Source organism: Oryza glaberrima, chromosome 2, assembly GCF_000147395.1.
Source record: "Oryza glaberrima chromosome 2, OglaRS2, whole genome shotgun sequence".
NCBI classification, from domain to species: domain Eukaryota; kingdom Viridiplantae; phylum Streptophyta; class Magnoliopsida; order Poales; family Poaceae; genus Oryza; species Oryza glaberrima.
In genome coordinates this window covers 20,804,956-20,819,212 of record NC_068327.1, presented here as the reverse complement: position 1 = coordinate 20,819,212, position 14,257 = coordinate 20,804,956, and the positions used below count along the sequence as shown (strand labels likewise).

Here is a 14,257-nt window from a genome sequence, read left to right as displayed (position 1 = left end):
TGGGGGTTGGATGTCTGGGCTTCAAAGTTCAGAGGTGCTAGATGAACTTTCAATCAAAGTTTTGGGGGTATACCTTTTATTGCCATATTATAAAAGAAATTAACGATCAAAGATAACATGAAGACCGTGTAAAAGTCTAATACTCTCCATATCATTCTACTCCAGGTAACACAACCATCAGTTTTTAAAAGCCTGGAGTTTAGAAACATGTAAATTATATGTAAATTATATATTATAAAAGTAGTGCTCATGGTAAATCTAAAAATAAAATATAAATCGTACGATGTTAAATTATTGTAAAATTATAGGAATCGATGGTCAAAGATTAAAATGTTTAACTTGGAACAAACTAGCAATTTAAAACGGACTGAGTATGTTTTATATTTTATAATTTAGAAGGGATATCTTAGAACTGATGGATGCTTTAAAATGTAGCCACTTAAAAAACTTCAGATGCAACATGGACGAGAGCAGATCATTGACTGCAATCAAACATGGTGAGCATGATACGATTTATTTACTATATACATCTTCACCACTGATTGACATGGATCAGTTAAATAAGGTTCCCCTACTAACTGTAAAAATCTATGAAAACGAAACAAGCGCAAAAGTCTAACGTGCCAGCCACAATCTGCTTATTCATTCGGAGATAGAATTTGTATGATCCGGTGTAATATTTATTACTTCTACTTCTGGTCACTGTATCGCATGATGCCGTACACATCAACAATACCCGGAGGAAACACTGGATCAGTTGCTGCTCTTACAGCGACCTTCGCCACGGAGGCAACACTCACTGGAGGGGTCAACAGTGGGCCAACCAGCGGCAATCTCGTCAACGGCTTCGCACTTTGGAGAACCTGCAGTGCACAGGGAGATCTTCAAATTAAGTCTTAAAAACAACTTTACATTTGGAATAAGAGCAAAAATAACTGTGTTGCAAGGCTTGCAAAAACAGAATGAAGAGACTTTACCATTTGCATAGGAGAACCAACAAGTCCAAGAGGTATTTTTACGCTACCGACACGGCGAGTTCCATGAATAAAACCAGGCCTCAAAATCACTCCTGAAAAATATGTAAAAAATTGATATAAAACTTGGGCTAGAAATACTTATTGAGAGGATAATTGTGTCCAAAGTCATCTCAAGTGCCATTGAATTAAAATCCAAATTGAAATGATAAATAAACTTCTCACAAAGTCACAATTCTTCTGGTTATGCCTTCTCTTTAGTTTTTCTACTCTCTTATTACATGATAATAATAATGGAATAGTTGGAATCAGCAGAATTCTCAAACTACGGAACCAGCCACTTTCACACAGGGGGAACAAGATTGGAGCAAGGGCCCTAAGAATTTAGAAGACAACTCGAGAAAAAGGTTTTAGAACCCAGTCCCTCATATATGTACTCCAGTTATCCAAAGTATTCCAGCAATGTAAGACCAACAAATACTTGCTCCATCCCATAATATAAGGAATTTTGGGTGGATGTGACACATGAATCTGGATAGACCGTCTGTCCAGATTCATTGTACTAGGATGTGTCACATCCACCTAAAATCCCTTATATTACGGGACGGACATAAGTGGCTCACGAGTAATGGAGTGGTAGCTATGAACTTGCTCACACTAATATAGTGATTTCAATACATGCTGATTCAAGGCTATCATCGCACATAGCATCAGAAATAATTTTAGCAAAATCAAATTGGTTTTTACTGGTTACTCCAAGTTTGGCTATTTGAAGCCAATATTCTAACACATTTCCATTGATGTCCTAGTATGGACATATAATATGTACACATAACCGATTAGCACTGGAAACCTTCTCAAAAACAGTATAGAGAAAATTAGGTATATTCCATTTCTTATAGACAAGCAAACTGGAACAACCCATGGCTTCAAGCAATATATATGAGAGAAACACTAAGGCATGAGACAGTTGCAATATATATGAGAGAAACACTAAGGCATGAGACAGTTGCCCATTGCGGTGTGCACAGCCAAGTTATCTAGCTTACGCCTTGACATTATGGTCCTGTCCTTTCTACTAGAAGGGCTGTAATGGTGCTTCCTAATGTGCTTGAGGGCGATGCATCACCTGAGTGTTTAAAGTTAATTAGCTGCAACAATCATTGGCCATTGTTCTCTTGTTGCGAAGAAATTTGGTGATTTGGCCTCTTTATCGTGGAATCGTGTTGTCAGCTATGCTGCAACAAGAACCATGAATACTGGCAACCACTTGAAATGATGGAGTATAAAATTGATTGCAGAGATGGAGTATCGATGGCACCATCAAGAACTATCCACACAATTGGCAGCCTATATGCACCTCATGGCATAGGGTGCTTGAGCAGCAATCAATAAGAATCCAATAAAAACAATTAGGAGTTGAGGACAAGGAAACACAGGCCCCGCACGAGCAGGGGCCATTGCCAGAGCCTCTGAACTGGTATTTCTTTGTTAAGTACAGCCATATTGCCGCTTACTCCATGGTATATGTGGTGTTATATCAGGTCCGATACTGGTTACTGATCACGAATTTTTGAAACTTAAGTTTAAGATAAACCTCTACACCTCCCATTTCCAAATCTGAATGTATTTGGCTATTTGCAATTCCGTTATAGCTGGTGCTACAGGGCAATACTGTCATGTTGGGAAGAGATCATGGCGTTGCAAAGATTTGGCCACGCCACTCGCAATGATGTGGAGCATGGCAGCACCAAATTTCTACTCAAAAAGGGTACATAGAGAACATTGTGTAAATGAAGTGTGAAGCTATTATTCAATTCTAATGGATGTTCTCCAATTGCTTCAACTTCAGCCTCAACTCCATTTGCCACTCTAATGCATCTTTCTCCTCTTGTTAGCATCCTCCTCGTATGGAATCTCTGTAATGAATTTGCAACATGAATGATCACACCTGAATCAACCCACCAAGTGGATTTTAAATAACTTATGTACAGGGATTCATCTTCAAATGTAATAATGTCCTCACCCTTCTTTATGAGATGCTTTAGGAAATCAGGGCAATCTTTCTGATAGTGCCCCTTCTTCTTGCACCACTTGCAAGTGTCCTTGTCCACTTCTACATTGCTTGGTCGTGATGTGGATCACTTTGTGGTGCCTTAGGAGAGGCAGCATTCTGGTTGTAGTTGTTCCTCTTCTTGTTGTGCTTCACATAGTTGGCGGAATCACCACGAGCCTTGGGTCTATCCTCTTCTTGCACACATATGGCAATGAGCTTCTCAATGTCCCAGTTTTCTAGCTGTGAGTTGTAGATGACAACAAAAGCCTCAAAATCTGAAAGCAAGGAGGCAAAAATAAGGTGAACTAGAAACTTATCAGGGAGTACCAAGTCCATCTTCTTGAGCTTTGAAGTGATATCACTCATCTTCAAAATGTGCTCTCTAACCCCTCTGCCAGTGTACTTAATGGTTACTAAGCTCTTAATGAGGGTGCTGGCATAGGCCTTTGAAGAACCAGTAAATTGATTCTCCACTCTCTGAAGGTACTCAGTGGGTGGTACAAGCTGAGATTGCTCCCCTTATTGCCTCCACAATGGAGCTCTTAATCACCATCAAGCACTTGCGGTTTGATGACTCCCACTTCGCATGACTTCAATCTTATTGCCGCATGGTCTAGCATCCTCTGTTTGAAGTCATCTTCACTCTCACCTTCTGCCCTCACTGGAGTAACAAGCTCAGTGGGGCGAGGCTCGGTGAGAGCTACAGCGCAAGTGCTATCTCTATCTTCTCTCGCCATGAGCCATAGTTGTTCCCGTTAAGAGGCTCAGCGGCCGAGATGTAAACTAGTGGGTTAGTAGTTCCTGAAAGCAAATTAAAGCTCAATTTCCTCTAATTTGCTTTCAGGAACTACTAACCCGCTAGTTTACATCTCGACCGTTGAGCCCCTTAACAGGAACAACTATGGCTCATGGCGAGAGAAGATAGAGATAGCACTTGCGCTGTCCGACATAGATGCAGCTCTCACTGAGCCTCGCCCCATTGAGCCTGTTACTCTAGTGAGGGCAGAAGGTGAGAGCGAAGATGACTTTAAACAGAGGATGCTAAACCATGCTCCAATAAGATTGAAGTATGATGTTGATCGTGCGAAGTGGGAGTCATCAAACCGCAAGTGCTTGATGGTGATTAAGAGCTCCATTGTGGAGGCAATAAGGAGAGCAATCCCAGCTTGTACCACCCACTGAGTACCTTCAGAGAGTGGAGAATCAATTTACTGGTTCTTCAAAGGCCTATGCCAGCACCCTCATTAAGAGCTTAGTAACCATGAAGTACACTGGCAGAGGGGTTAGAGAGCACATTTTGAAGATGAGTGATATCACTTCAAAGCTCAAGAAGATGGACTTGGTGCTCCCTGATAAGTTTCTAGTTCACCTTATTTTTGCCTCCTTGCCTTCAGATTTTGAGGTTTTTGTTGTCAACTACAACTCACAGCCAGAAAACTGGGACATTGAGAAGCTCATTGCCATATGTGTGCAAGAAGAGGATAGACCCAAGGCTCGTGGTGATTCCGCCAACTATGTGAAGCACAACAAGAAGAGGAACAACTACAACCAGAATGCTGCCTCTCCTAAGGCACCACAAAGTGATCCACATCCACGACCAAGCAATGTAGAAGTGGACAAGGACACTTGCAAGTGGTGCAAGAAGAAGGGGCACTATTAGAAAGATTGCCCTGATTTCCTAAAGCATCTCATAAAGAAAGGTGAGGACATTATTACATTTGAAGATGAATCACTGTACATAAGTTATTTAAAATCCACTTGGTGGGTTGATTCAGGTGCGATCATTCATGTTGCAAATTCATTACAGCGATTCCCTATGAGAAGGATGCTAACAAGAGGAGAAAGATGCATTAGAGTGGCAAATGGAGTCGAGGCTGAAGTTGAAGCAATTGGAGAACATCCATTAGAATTGAATAATAGCTTCACACTTCTTTTGCACAATGTTCTCTATGTACCCTTTTTGAGTAGAAATTTGGTTTATGTTTCATGTTTAGCGGATGATGGATATAATTGCTTTTTCGATCAACAATTATGTTCAATTATATTCAAGAATAAGTGTGTGGGTCTTGCCATATAACAAGGCCAGCTTTATATGTTGCCTAAACATGAGAATGAGAATGTTGTATGCAATGGAGAGAATGTTGCGTGCAATAGTATGTCTTCCCCGTCTACGAATGTAAGAAATAAGCGCAAACGATGCAATGACGAAACATCTGCGAAATTGTGGCACTGTCATTTAGGCCACATTTCGAAGGGGATAACTGAACGATTAATTAAAGAAGAAATTTTGTATCCGTTAGACTTTATGGATTCCGAATATTGCATCGATTGTATTAAAGGAAAGTATGTTAAACAAATAAAGAAAGGAGCCATACGAAGTCTAGGATCCATGGCTTACGGGAAAGCCTATGATCCTTGGCTTAAAAGGGCCTAGTGTTTATTTCGAAATAGGGAGGTGTATTGTAGTTGTTGCGTCTGATGGCTCAGTGGTGACTGTCATGATGAAGCGTGCTCTATACATCAATCTATTTAGAAGTGAATATTGAGTATGAGAAGTAAGAAAGGCGGAGATCAAAGGGGAGAATGTTAGTTGCAATCTCCTGGGGAATCAGGAAACCGATTCCCCACTCCGCACTCACACGCCCTGATCTGGGGCGCCAGCCGTACGATGGCTGTGGTCCCTCTCACGCAGTGCCAAATAAAAAGGGGGGAGTGGCCGGCACACTAAAAGAAACGTTTGACGGCGCACACGCACTCCCCACAAAACCCTAGAACCCTCCGATCCGGGAAGGCGTTGAAGTGGGGGGATTCCTCACAGCCGCACCGCCACCGCCGCCATCGTCCACACCGACGCCGCCACACCGTCGCCATGGCCACATCAAGCTCAAAGACCGACGCCGGTATGTCTCTCTCTCTCCCCTTCCCCGTTCACTCCCTAAGTCAATCATCTTTATCTCCATGAGGTAGTTCAACCCCTAGATCCGCACCGAATGACATTAGAATCCTAACAACAGTTGCCCATTACGGTGTGCACAGTCAAGTTATCTAGCTTACGCCTTGACATTATGGACCTGTACTTTCCACTGGAAGGGCTGTAACAGTGCTTCCTAATGTGCTTGAGGGCAATGCATCAACTACCTGAGTGTTTAAAGTTAATTAGCTGCAACAATCATTGGCCATTGTCCTCTTGTTGCGAAGAAATTTGGTGGTTTGGCCTCTTTATCGTGGAATCGTGTGCTGCAACAAGAACCATGAATACTGGCAACCACTTGAAATGATGGACAATAAAATCGATTGCAGAGATGGAGTATCAATGGCACCATCAAGAACCATCCACACAATTGGCAGCCTATATGCACCTCATGGCATAGGGTGCTTGAGCAGCAATCAGCAAGAATCCAGTAAAAACAATTAGGAGTTGAGGACAAGGAAACACAGGCCCCGCATGAGCAGGGGTCATTGCCAGAGCCTCTGAACTGGTATTTCTTTGTTAAGGACAGCCATATTGCTGCTTACTCCATGGTTTATGTGGTGTTATATCAAGTCCGATACTGGTTACTGATCACAAATTTTTGAAACCTAAGTTCAAGATAAACCTCTAAACCTCCCATTTCCAAATCTGAATGTATTTGGCTATTTGCAATTCCGTTATAGCTGTTGCTACAGGGCAATACTGTCATGTTGGGAAGAGATCATGGTGTTGCAAAGATTTGGCCACGCCACTCGCAATGATGTGGAGCATGGCAGCACACGATTGCCATGCCACCTTGTGTGGTGTAGGAAGAAGGTTCATTTAGAAAAGGATACCCCCGTAACTTTATTTTAGAAAAATGATTTCAAAAGGTATAGAAATAATTTCTTACAATAAAAGAAGGGCAAGAACACATTGGCATGAAAATAAAAAGGTTACATGTGAAAGAGAACTCACCGCCATAGGTAAATTTTGATAGCAGTTCAGCTTCAGTTGCCCTCTTCAAAGGATAAATGAAACCAATCAAATTTATATCAATAACGATTACTTATAGGGTCAGAAAAACAAGCAACACTATGGAACTATGACCTTGCCCTCATAACATGGAAAAACTTACCTTGCCCTCATAATAACCTTGCAACAAGTAGTTCACAAAACCAAAGTCCGCTGCTGACACATACACAAATCTCTTAATACCTGCAGGTAGAGCATGATGTGGAAGCAGTTAAGTCCCAACCAAAAATAATGTGCATCAGCATAGACTTAATTTTACTTTGCCATATCATATGAAATAATTGATCAAAAATGAAAGATTTGGAGTGATTCCTGCCTTCGGCCTAAGCAAGCACCGGGCAGTATATGCAACTCTAGTGACTAGATGTCATGCATCGTCACTGTCCAAGCAGTCCAAGCTACAGTACATGGCTGAATGGTACCTCTCCACTTTTTGTGTACGACAGACAAGCCCAATATGCAAGGAAGTAAAGTGCATGTTTCTAGATAATTATTCTTCCAGAGATAACTTTGTGAAGTACTAGTAAGAAATTGTATTTATTTATTTTTTTGGAAATTATGACACAAGAGTTAGTATTCTGACATTTACCCTTTTGTTTTAATTGATCTGATCATAAGAACTACACACTATACTGACGAAAGGAGATTACAAACTAGTGGGGAGAATCATATCAATACATGTGAAAAAGAGCATATTGATGAATTGACAGAAACTGCAAACATAACATAGAAAATGAATATGGTGCTGCAACAATATGTTCTCAAACATAAATACCTTTCTCAGCTGCAACACTGATGGCATTGATGTTTGCAGTTCCATTAATTTTGTACATGTAAGAATTTGAGCCAAAGCCTCCAACACATGATACCTATAGCAATTTCTCTCATATGAGTAATGTTTCAAGATTCATAAATTCATGTTAGCATAAAGCAGTTACTACTTATATGTTATACCTTATTAGAGTATCGGTGCATAATAAATTTAAAAGGTATCAACGGTGTTCCAGGGATGATGATAAAAGGTTTAACACGAAGTGGAAATATTTCCATCATACTAATTAATCCAGTGCTCATACAACCTAGATAGTATGACCCAATAATCCAAAATTATCTGCAGGCAAGGGAAGTGGCAGGGATGGATTTGAAAACTTAAGTGATAACAATTTAAAAAGATGGCCTGTAAAAAACCATTTCCACCTAGATCAACCAAGAGTTATGAGCAATTTGAGCCAAGGGAGTGCAACGGATGGAGCTTGGAAACTAAATGATATTAATTGAGAAGGATGGATTTTAGAAACTAAAAGATATTAACCTACAAGACTGTACAGATCCACCAGATACTCATTGGTGCCGACATGTATGGAGTAAAGGCATCAGATACCTCTTGGTAGTTTCAACTCCAGTAGTCTAATGAATGGTACCTTTAATTAGATTTCCATGACAATAACAGCAGAAAACAGTCATAATAATGCGCATACAAAATAACAAAAACCCTAACCCCAACCCAATCACTAATAAGGATTTGAACAAAGAAGGTAGCAATAAGTTAGTATTTGATGCTTGAGGTGCCCAATATATCATTTCAGAATCATATATTAACTTAGTACAATATCCTGCAGTTGTTTCGGCATCATGTAAAGACCAGACAAGTGAGTCTGTTTCAACTTTCAAGAGACTTGCCAAAGATCCAGGAAAGTACAAGGGTAAAAAAAAAAAAAGAGGAAAGCATAAATGCAAGAATGCAGTTTTCAGTACAAAAATGTACACCAAGTTAACAAATTCGAAAATAAAAGTGTAAACATACCACAGCAGAAACACCTTCCATAATATCCTTCAGGGAATCAGGTTCAAGTAGATTGCCTGCCCAATAAAAGAGACATTAAGCAACATAATCATTTATAAGCACAATAAATTTATCTCACTAGCAAATAACCTTTGTTCCATATAACTTTGTCAGCCCAAGATTCACTTATTGATGGCTTTCCAGATCTGTTAAAGTCAAAAATCAAGAGAATGGTAAGTCATTGATTGAAAATAAAGATTGATGATTTTGAAGTATATAAAGTCTGATATTTGTTTGTCTGATAATACATCAGATGTGTCAATAAGGAAATAATGAATTCAATAAAGCTTCAATTATCTAAAAATAATAAAAATTTAGGAAATTCAATGCAAGACTACAGCTACTGAACAGCAATAAGTACATTCATAAATTACATGAGTATTGCTCTCAGAATACACCATTGACACCCCCTTGAAAACACTCACAGAAGAATAAGATGAAAAAGAAAAGATCAAACTAACTCTGATTATATTTTTACATTGTTAACAAACTTCTAGAATCGAAATCTAATATGAGTAGAAACAGCTTCACACAGTTTTGTTCAGTGACCACAATAGAGGAACAAAAGGAGAATGAGAGTCTCCCATGAATTTTTTTCTAAAGCTAAAGGCATCAACACAAACTTAAGAGAACCATATAAAGTTATCTACAGTTAGATTAGAGGATTCAGAGTATCCATTGCTCTTCCATATCAGATATCAGGGCAAAAACGTGTTTAAGTTTCAATAGACATACAGCCTCTGTAGCAATAGTTTATTTATGATTTTGGCTAGTTACAAAAAAAAAAAAAAAAAAAAAAAAAAATCTCAAAATCAAACAGTCTGACAACAAAATGAGAATGAACATGTCAACAGATACAGCTTACAGAAATACCTATTAAGACTAGCAACAGTAAATCCTTTGTCCAAAGCCTCCTTGCAAACATGTGAACCAACAAAACCATTTCCACCTAGCACAAGAAGCTATGTCGACATATATGTCAGTAGCAATTCAGTAATCTTCACCAAATGGAAAGCATAAAGAATAACTCCATAGAAAAATGTACATAATTTATCTAAAAGCTCGAATAACACGTAGTTAGCTGTTAATATTAAACAATACATTTCCAAAAATATATTAATTGCTGTTAAACCTGCAGGAACACCATTCAAAACAGAATACTTGTTATAATATTTTTATCGGTCTGTAATATATTGCTCAGGATAATGAAGATAAGAAAACATTGGAAATAGGCTAAGCACTTGTCTACATGAATATTTTAGTTATATATGAACTTTCTGTTGGAAATGAAGAATTGCTTTCCCTTGAAGATAAGCACACTATAGAGATTTAAATATCATAAAGCAGGATGTATCCGTGACATATTCAGGGAAATATTTTGGGAAATGCTTAATGCAAAAACACAATATGGTGCACAAAGGGAAAAAAGAGGTTTCCATATCAAATCAATCTGAAGATCTGGTAAAATAACATTGTCGGTGTAGTGAACTTACAGGGCTTATGTAGATAACATTTCAAGTCTAACTGTTTCAACATTGAGAGCAATGACAATGAAATAGTTCCGATAAAACAGCACAAAAGAAAGGCGAGATGAAAGAAAAGGGAATATGTTAGCATTCGAATCAAACTAGCACGTTTATGTTTCCTCTAATGCATTTTCAGTTCGAAGGACTACATCGAGATTATCGAATTCATTTTGCAACTTTTCAGTTACGTAACTGATGGCTGCACTGGATATCTCCCCAACAGCCAACATGTCCATTCTATGACAATAATCTACATCAGATACAGCCGCATAAACCAAAATTCATCCCGCTGATAGTTTCAAATGAATACACTAGGTCACTAGCCCACTATGATAGATTGCTCATTCAGAAAAAAAAAAAAAGAAAGGGAACAATGCACCTTATAATATATGGGTAAGAAAAGGATAAAACGACTGCTACCAAGAATGACTGCCAAACAAGCTAAACACAAGAAAAAGTCTTAAACTAGTGCATTTTACGCAAACTAGTAATAATCACATTAATTATAATTACCTTGTCCGGGGAAGGCGGTGGTACCTTCACGGTTTCTGCTTCCTCCACCTTGAAAGGCTCCTCCACACGCTTGGAAGCATCCTCGCTCAAGAAAGCCTTCCCATTATTGTTCTTTAACAAGTTTGCGGCGCTGTTGGCATCGGTCACACAAGGTAGAACAGAACACCACTAATTTAGCATCATAATAAAATCCACAATAATCATAACAAAATCCCCCTATTGTGGTGGATAAGCCAACGAGGAGGTAAATGTGCCTCCTAATCCCCCATCCTAACGAAGCACGCGCACCTTTGCACGCCATCTCATCTCATCTCATCTCATCGGAATTTAAGGGTTTATTGTTTATCTCTTCCCAAAAACTTGGGGGATGTTTCGACGGCGGGCGCGCGCGGGGAGGGGCTCACCTGAGACGGGAGGGCGAGACTACGGGGGACGAGGAACGGATCAGGCGGGTCACGGCCGACCTCATCGCCGCCGACGATGCCGCCGCCGCCGTACTACTCCTTTCCTCGCGATCTATCGAGAGCGGAAGCAAAGAATACGCACGCGACGCGAATGGTCTTTTTTTCTCTTGCGAGTTTGTTTGTAGGCGAGAAAAAGGTGAAAAGCGGTGGCTGACGGCCCGGCTACGTGTTAGGCTGGCAGGCTGCCACGTGATAGGGTTGGCAATGGGGCGGGCCGGGTGCGGCCCCGGCCTTGGCCCTGGCCCCGCTTTTCTATGGGCTCACTCGGCCCTGGCCCTAGTCCCCGCGGGACTCGTCACCGGATCGGGCCTCACACGAGGTGACTCTTGCCTCCGAGAATGTGAACAGCAACTAGCGTTACCTATGCAGGTGGTGGCATGGAAATAGCAACTAGCGCGCGTGGGCACTGTTGGAGAGAAGAATGCACCGACAGTTAAGGAATCGTCAAAGCTACAGCGACGGTAACAATGTGGATTGGATGGAGTCGTAAAAGCGGTTGAGCGGAGAGACATGATGAGAACAGATTGTGTGTTCCTCAATGCATCTTCCTCTATTAGGTTTATTGAACAGTTTGCTATGGGCTGATGACGGCCTTATATTCTTAGAAAGAAAAAGTCTCAATTCTCCTCTCATCTTTATTTATCTATAAAAATCATATGTGGCACCTATTCTCATTCTTATATCATTATTTATGCTCTTACTTATCTCAGTTGAAACATGACTACATGGGAAGGCATATATGTCTGTTTACATGCATACAAACAAAACGAATACCTTATCCCCTCTCCCACATGTTCCCCTCGCTCCCATGGCATCACACCGCCACTACCCTCATGGTGCCTCTGCTTGATGCCGCAAGTAAAAACCATGCCCTTACCTATTTTTCTCCTCCAACGAGCTCTCCACTCCTACCCCTTTCCTCTTCTCCTAGGGGTAGATGGTACGTATGGTGGTAAGGCAAGGTGGGTTTGGTCGAGGTCACGAGTGAGGTGACGATGGGGTTGGTGGCGGCAACTCCAATGTGCATGAGGGGCCTTCTTCATCCTCTCTAACAAGGCAATGCGTGGCTAAAATCTCATTTTTCTTCCTCCCCCGCCAGGGCACGAGTGAGTGGTGGTTGGAAGTTCATCATTTGAAATAGGAAGGTTCACATATCCAGCTAAAAAAAATTTAATTGTCAGTAAATAATTCCAAAGATCGTTGAAAGTTAATGATTTTGAATAGAAAGTTCTTGGGTTTTTCTAGTTCATTTGAAATTTCATATGCACAAACTTTCTATATTGAAAAAGTTTTTTTTAATGTATAAAGCTTATAAATTGGAGGTTCCTATGTACAAAAAGTTTATAAATCAAAAATAAGCTTATAGATTGAAAGCCTCTAGATTGAACTTGAACATCCATCCATCAAAAAGAAGGGTGCATACAAAAAAATACCAGGAAAGGCGGTGCATCAGAAAGAGGGTGACCAATTGGCACTCTGAGCGCATGTGACTCGCGTTCACTCATTAGGGTTTTCAATAGCTCCGCGCTTTCACTAACAAGCAAAATAGGTTTTTTGCCACCTATTCGCAAGGTGGAAGTAAATGGCTTCGCTCTATCATTAGGTGGGGTATTATCCTTATATTTTTGTATTTTTTTAAACATGGCCTATTTCGGTAAAAAAAGATGAAAAGGTAATTAAAATAGAAGACAAAAAAGTACATTTGTAGTAAACATTTCTAGAACTAAATACAATGGAGAAAATGGTTGCATGTTAATACCAGAACCACAGTTCCCCTTTATGTGGGAACAAAAATTTCTTACTGCTTTATATAAACCACAATATTAAGTACCACAATTGATAGGGTCGCCGAACAACTTTGGCATCAGAATCTTCATGCACACTAATAGAAGGGCCAGCAATGAATGGATTTTGTGCTACACTAACATAATCGGTACGACTTTGGATATTTCAATGCAGATTATTCAACCTTTCCAATTCCTATTATTTGGCATGAACGTCTCCAGGAGACCAGGAGTACTCTTTCTAACATTTTTTTCTTGTGAAACGGAGTGTTTTGTCCAATGTTTTGTTTTTTCTACCGGTGTGTTTTGTCTAATATTTTGTAAGAATTGAGGAATGTGCCTATGTTTCACAGCGTCCAAAATCAATTGAGTACTGCTCACTGACATGTGGGCCCATAGGGCCGCTCACTAACATGTGGGCCCGTAGGGCTATGGGGCCCACATGCTAGTGAGCACGACCTGCATCCGTCGGAATGGGTGAGTAAGGTGTTGTTTGGATCTATGGACTGTTTGGCACTAATTTGAAGTATTACACATCGATTACTTGTAAAACTAATTACATAAATAAGAGTTAATTTGCGAGACAAATTTTTTAAGCATAATTAATTCATAAATAGCACATATTTACTATAGTAGTACATAGGCTGATCATGAATTAATTAGACTCAATAGATTCCTCTCGAGAATTAATCCAGAATTATAGAATGAGTTTTATCATTAGTCAACATTTAATACTTCTAATTAATGCCATCCAGGCTTCTCAACAGTTAACTGGTTAAATCAATTCATTCGGCTGAGGTGTAAAACAAAATACTGAAATTCATACTAATACTAAAATCCAGGTGATATGCCAAATTCACGGTGAGGTGCTAATACTAAAATCCAGGTGATATGCCAAATTCACGCTAAAATTCAGTCAAGTCCTAAATACTGTAAAATTCAGGGGATGTGTTAGTCCACATGCTCGAAAAAAAATCTATAGATTTGATTTTTTATAGGAAAAATCTATAGATTTGGTTTTTTATAGAATCTTTTTATAGAAAAAATCTATAGATTTGGTTTTTTATAGAATCAGAGGTCTGTAGATTGATTTTTTATAGGACGAAGGGAGG

The 14,257-nt window shown here is 39.7% G+C and overlaps 1 protein-coding gene across 1 annotated transcript; it reads right to left on the bottom strand.

Moving 5' to 3' along the window:
• Positions 1–467: 467 nt before the first annotated feature.
• Positions 468–11,464, bottom strand: LOC127762273 (uncharacterized protein At1g32220, chloroplastic). Its single transcript, XM_052286718.1, has 10 exons — positions 11,302–11,464; positions 10,898–11,027; positions 9,732–9,820; positions 8,949–9,004; positions 8,820–8,875; positions 7,791–7,884; positions 7,119–7,198; positions 6,959–7,001; positions 978–1,069; positions 468–863 (listed from the first exon to the last, which is right to left on the bottom strand). Exons 1-10 carry the CDS (start codon positions 11,364–11,366, stop codon positions 690–692), a joined length of 879 nt encoding a protein of 292 aa, XP_052142678.1. The 5' UTR covers positions 11,367–11,464; the 3' UTR covers positions 468–689.
• Between the last annotated feature and the right edge of the window lie 2,793 nt (positions 11,465–14,257).

Bases quoted from the DNA above. Each gene is read 5' to 3' on its own strand.
- LOC127762273 (XM_052286718.1), bottom strand. From the start codon at position 11,366: ATGAGGTCGGCCGTGACCCGCCTGATCCGTTCCTCGTCCCCCGTAGTC. The intron at 8,876-8,948 runs GTTATTTGCTAG...TTTATTGGGCAG, and splicing joins CAAAGTTATATGGAACAAAG to GCAATCTACTTGAACCTGAT. The intron at 864-977 runs GTAAAGTCTCTT...TGTGCACTGCAG, and splicing joins TTGGTTCTCCTATGCAAATG to GTTCTCCAAAGTGCGAAGCC.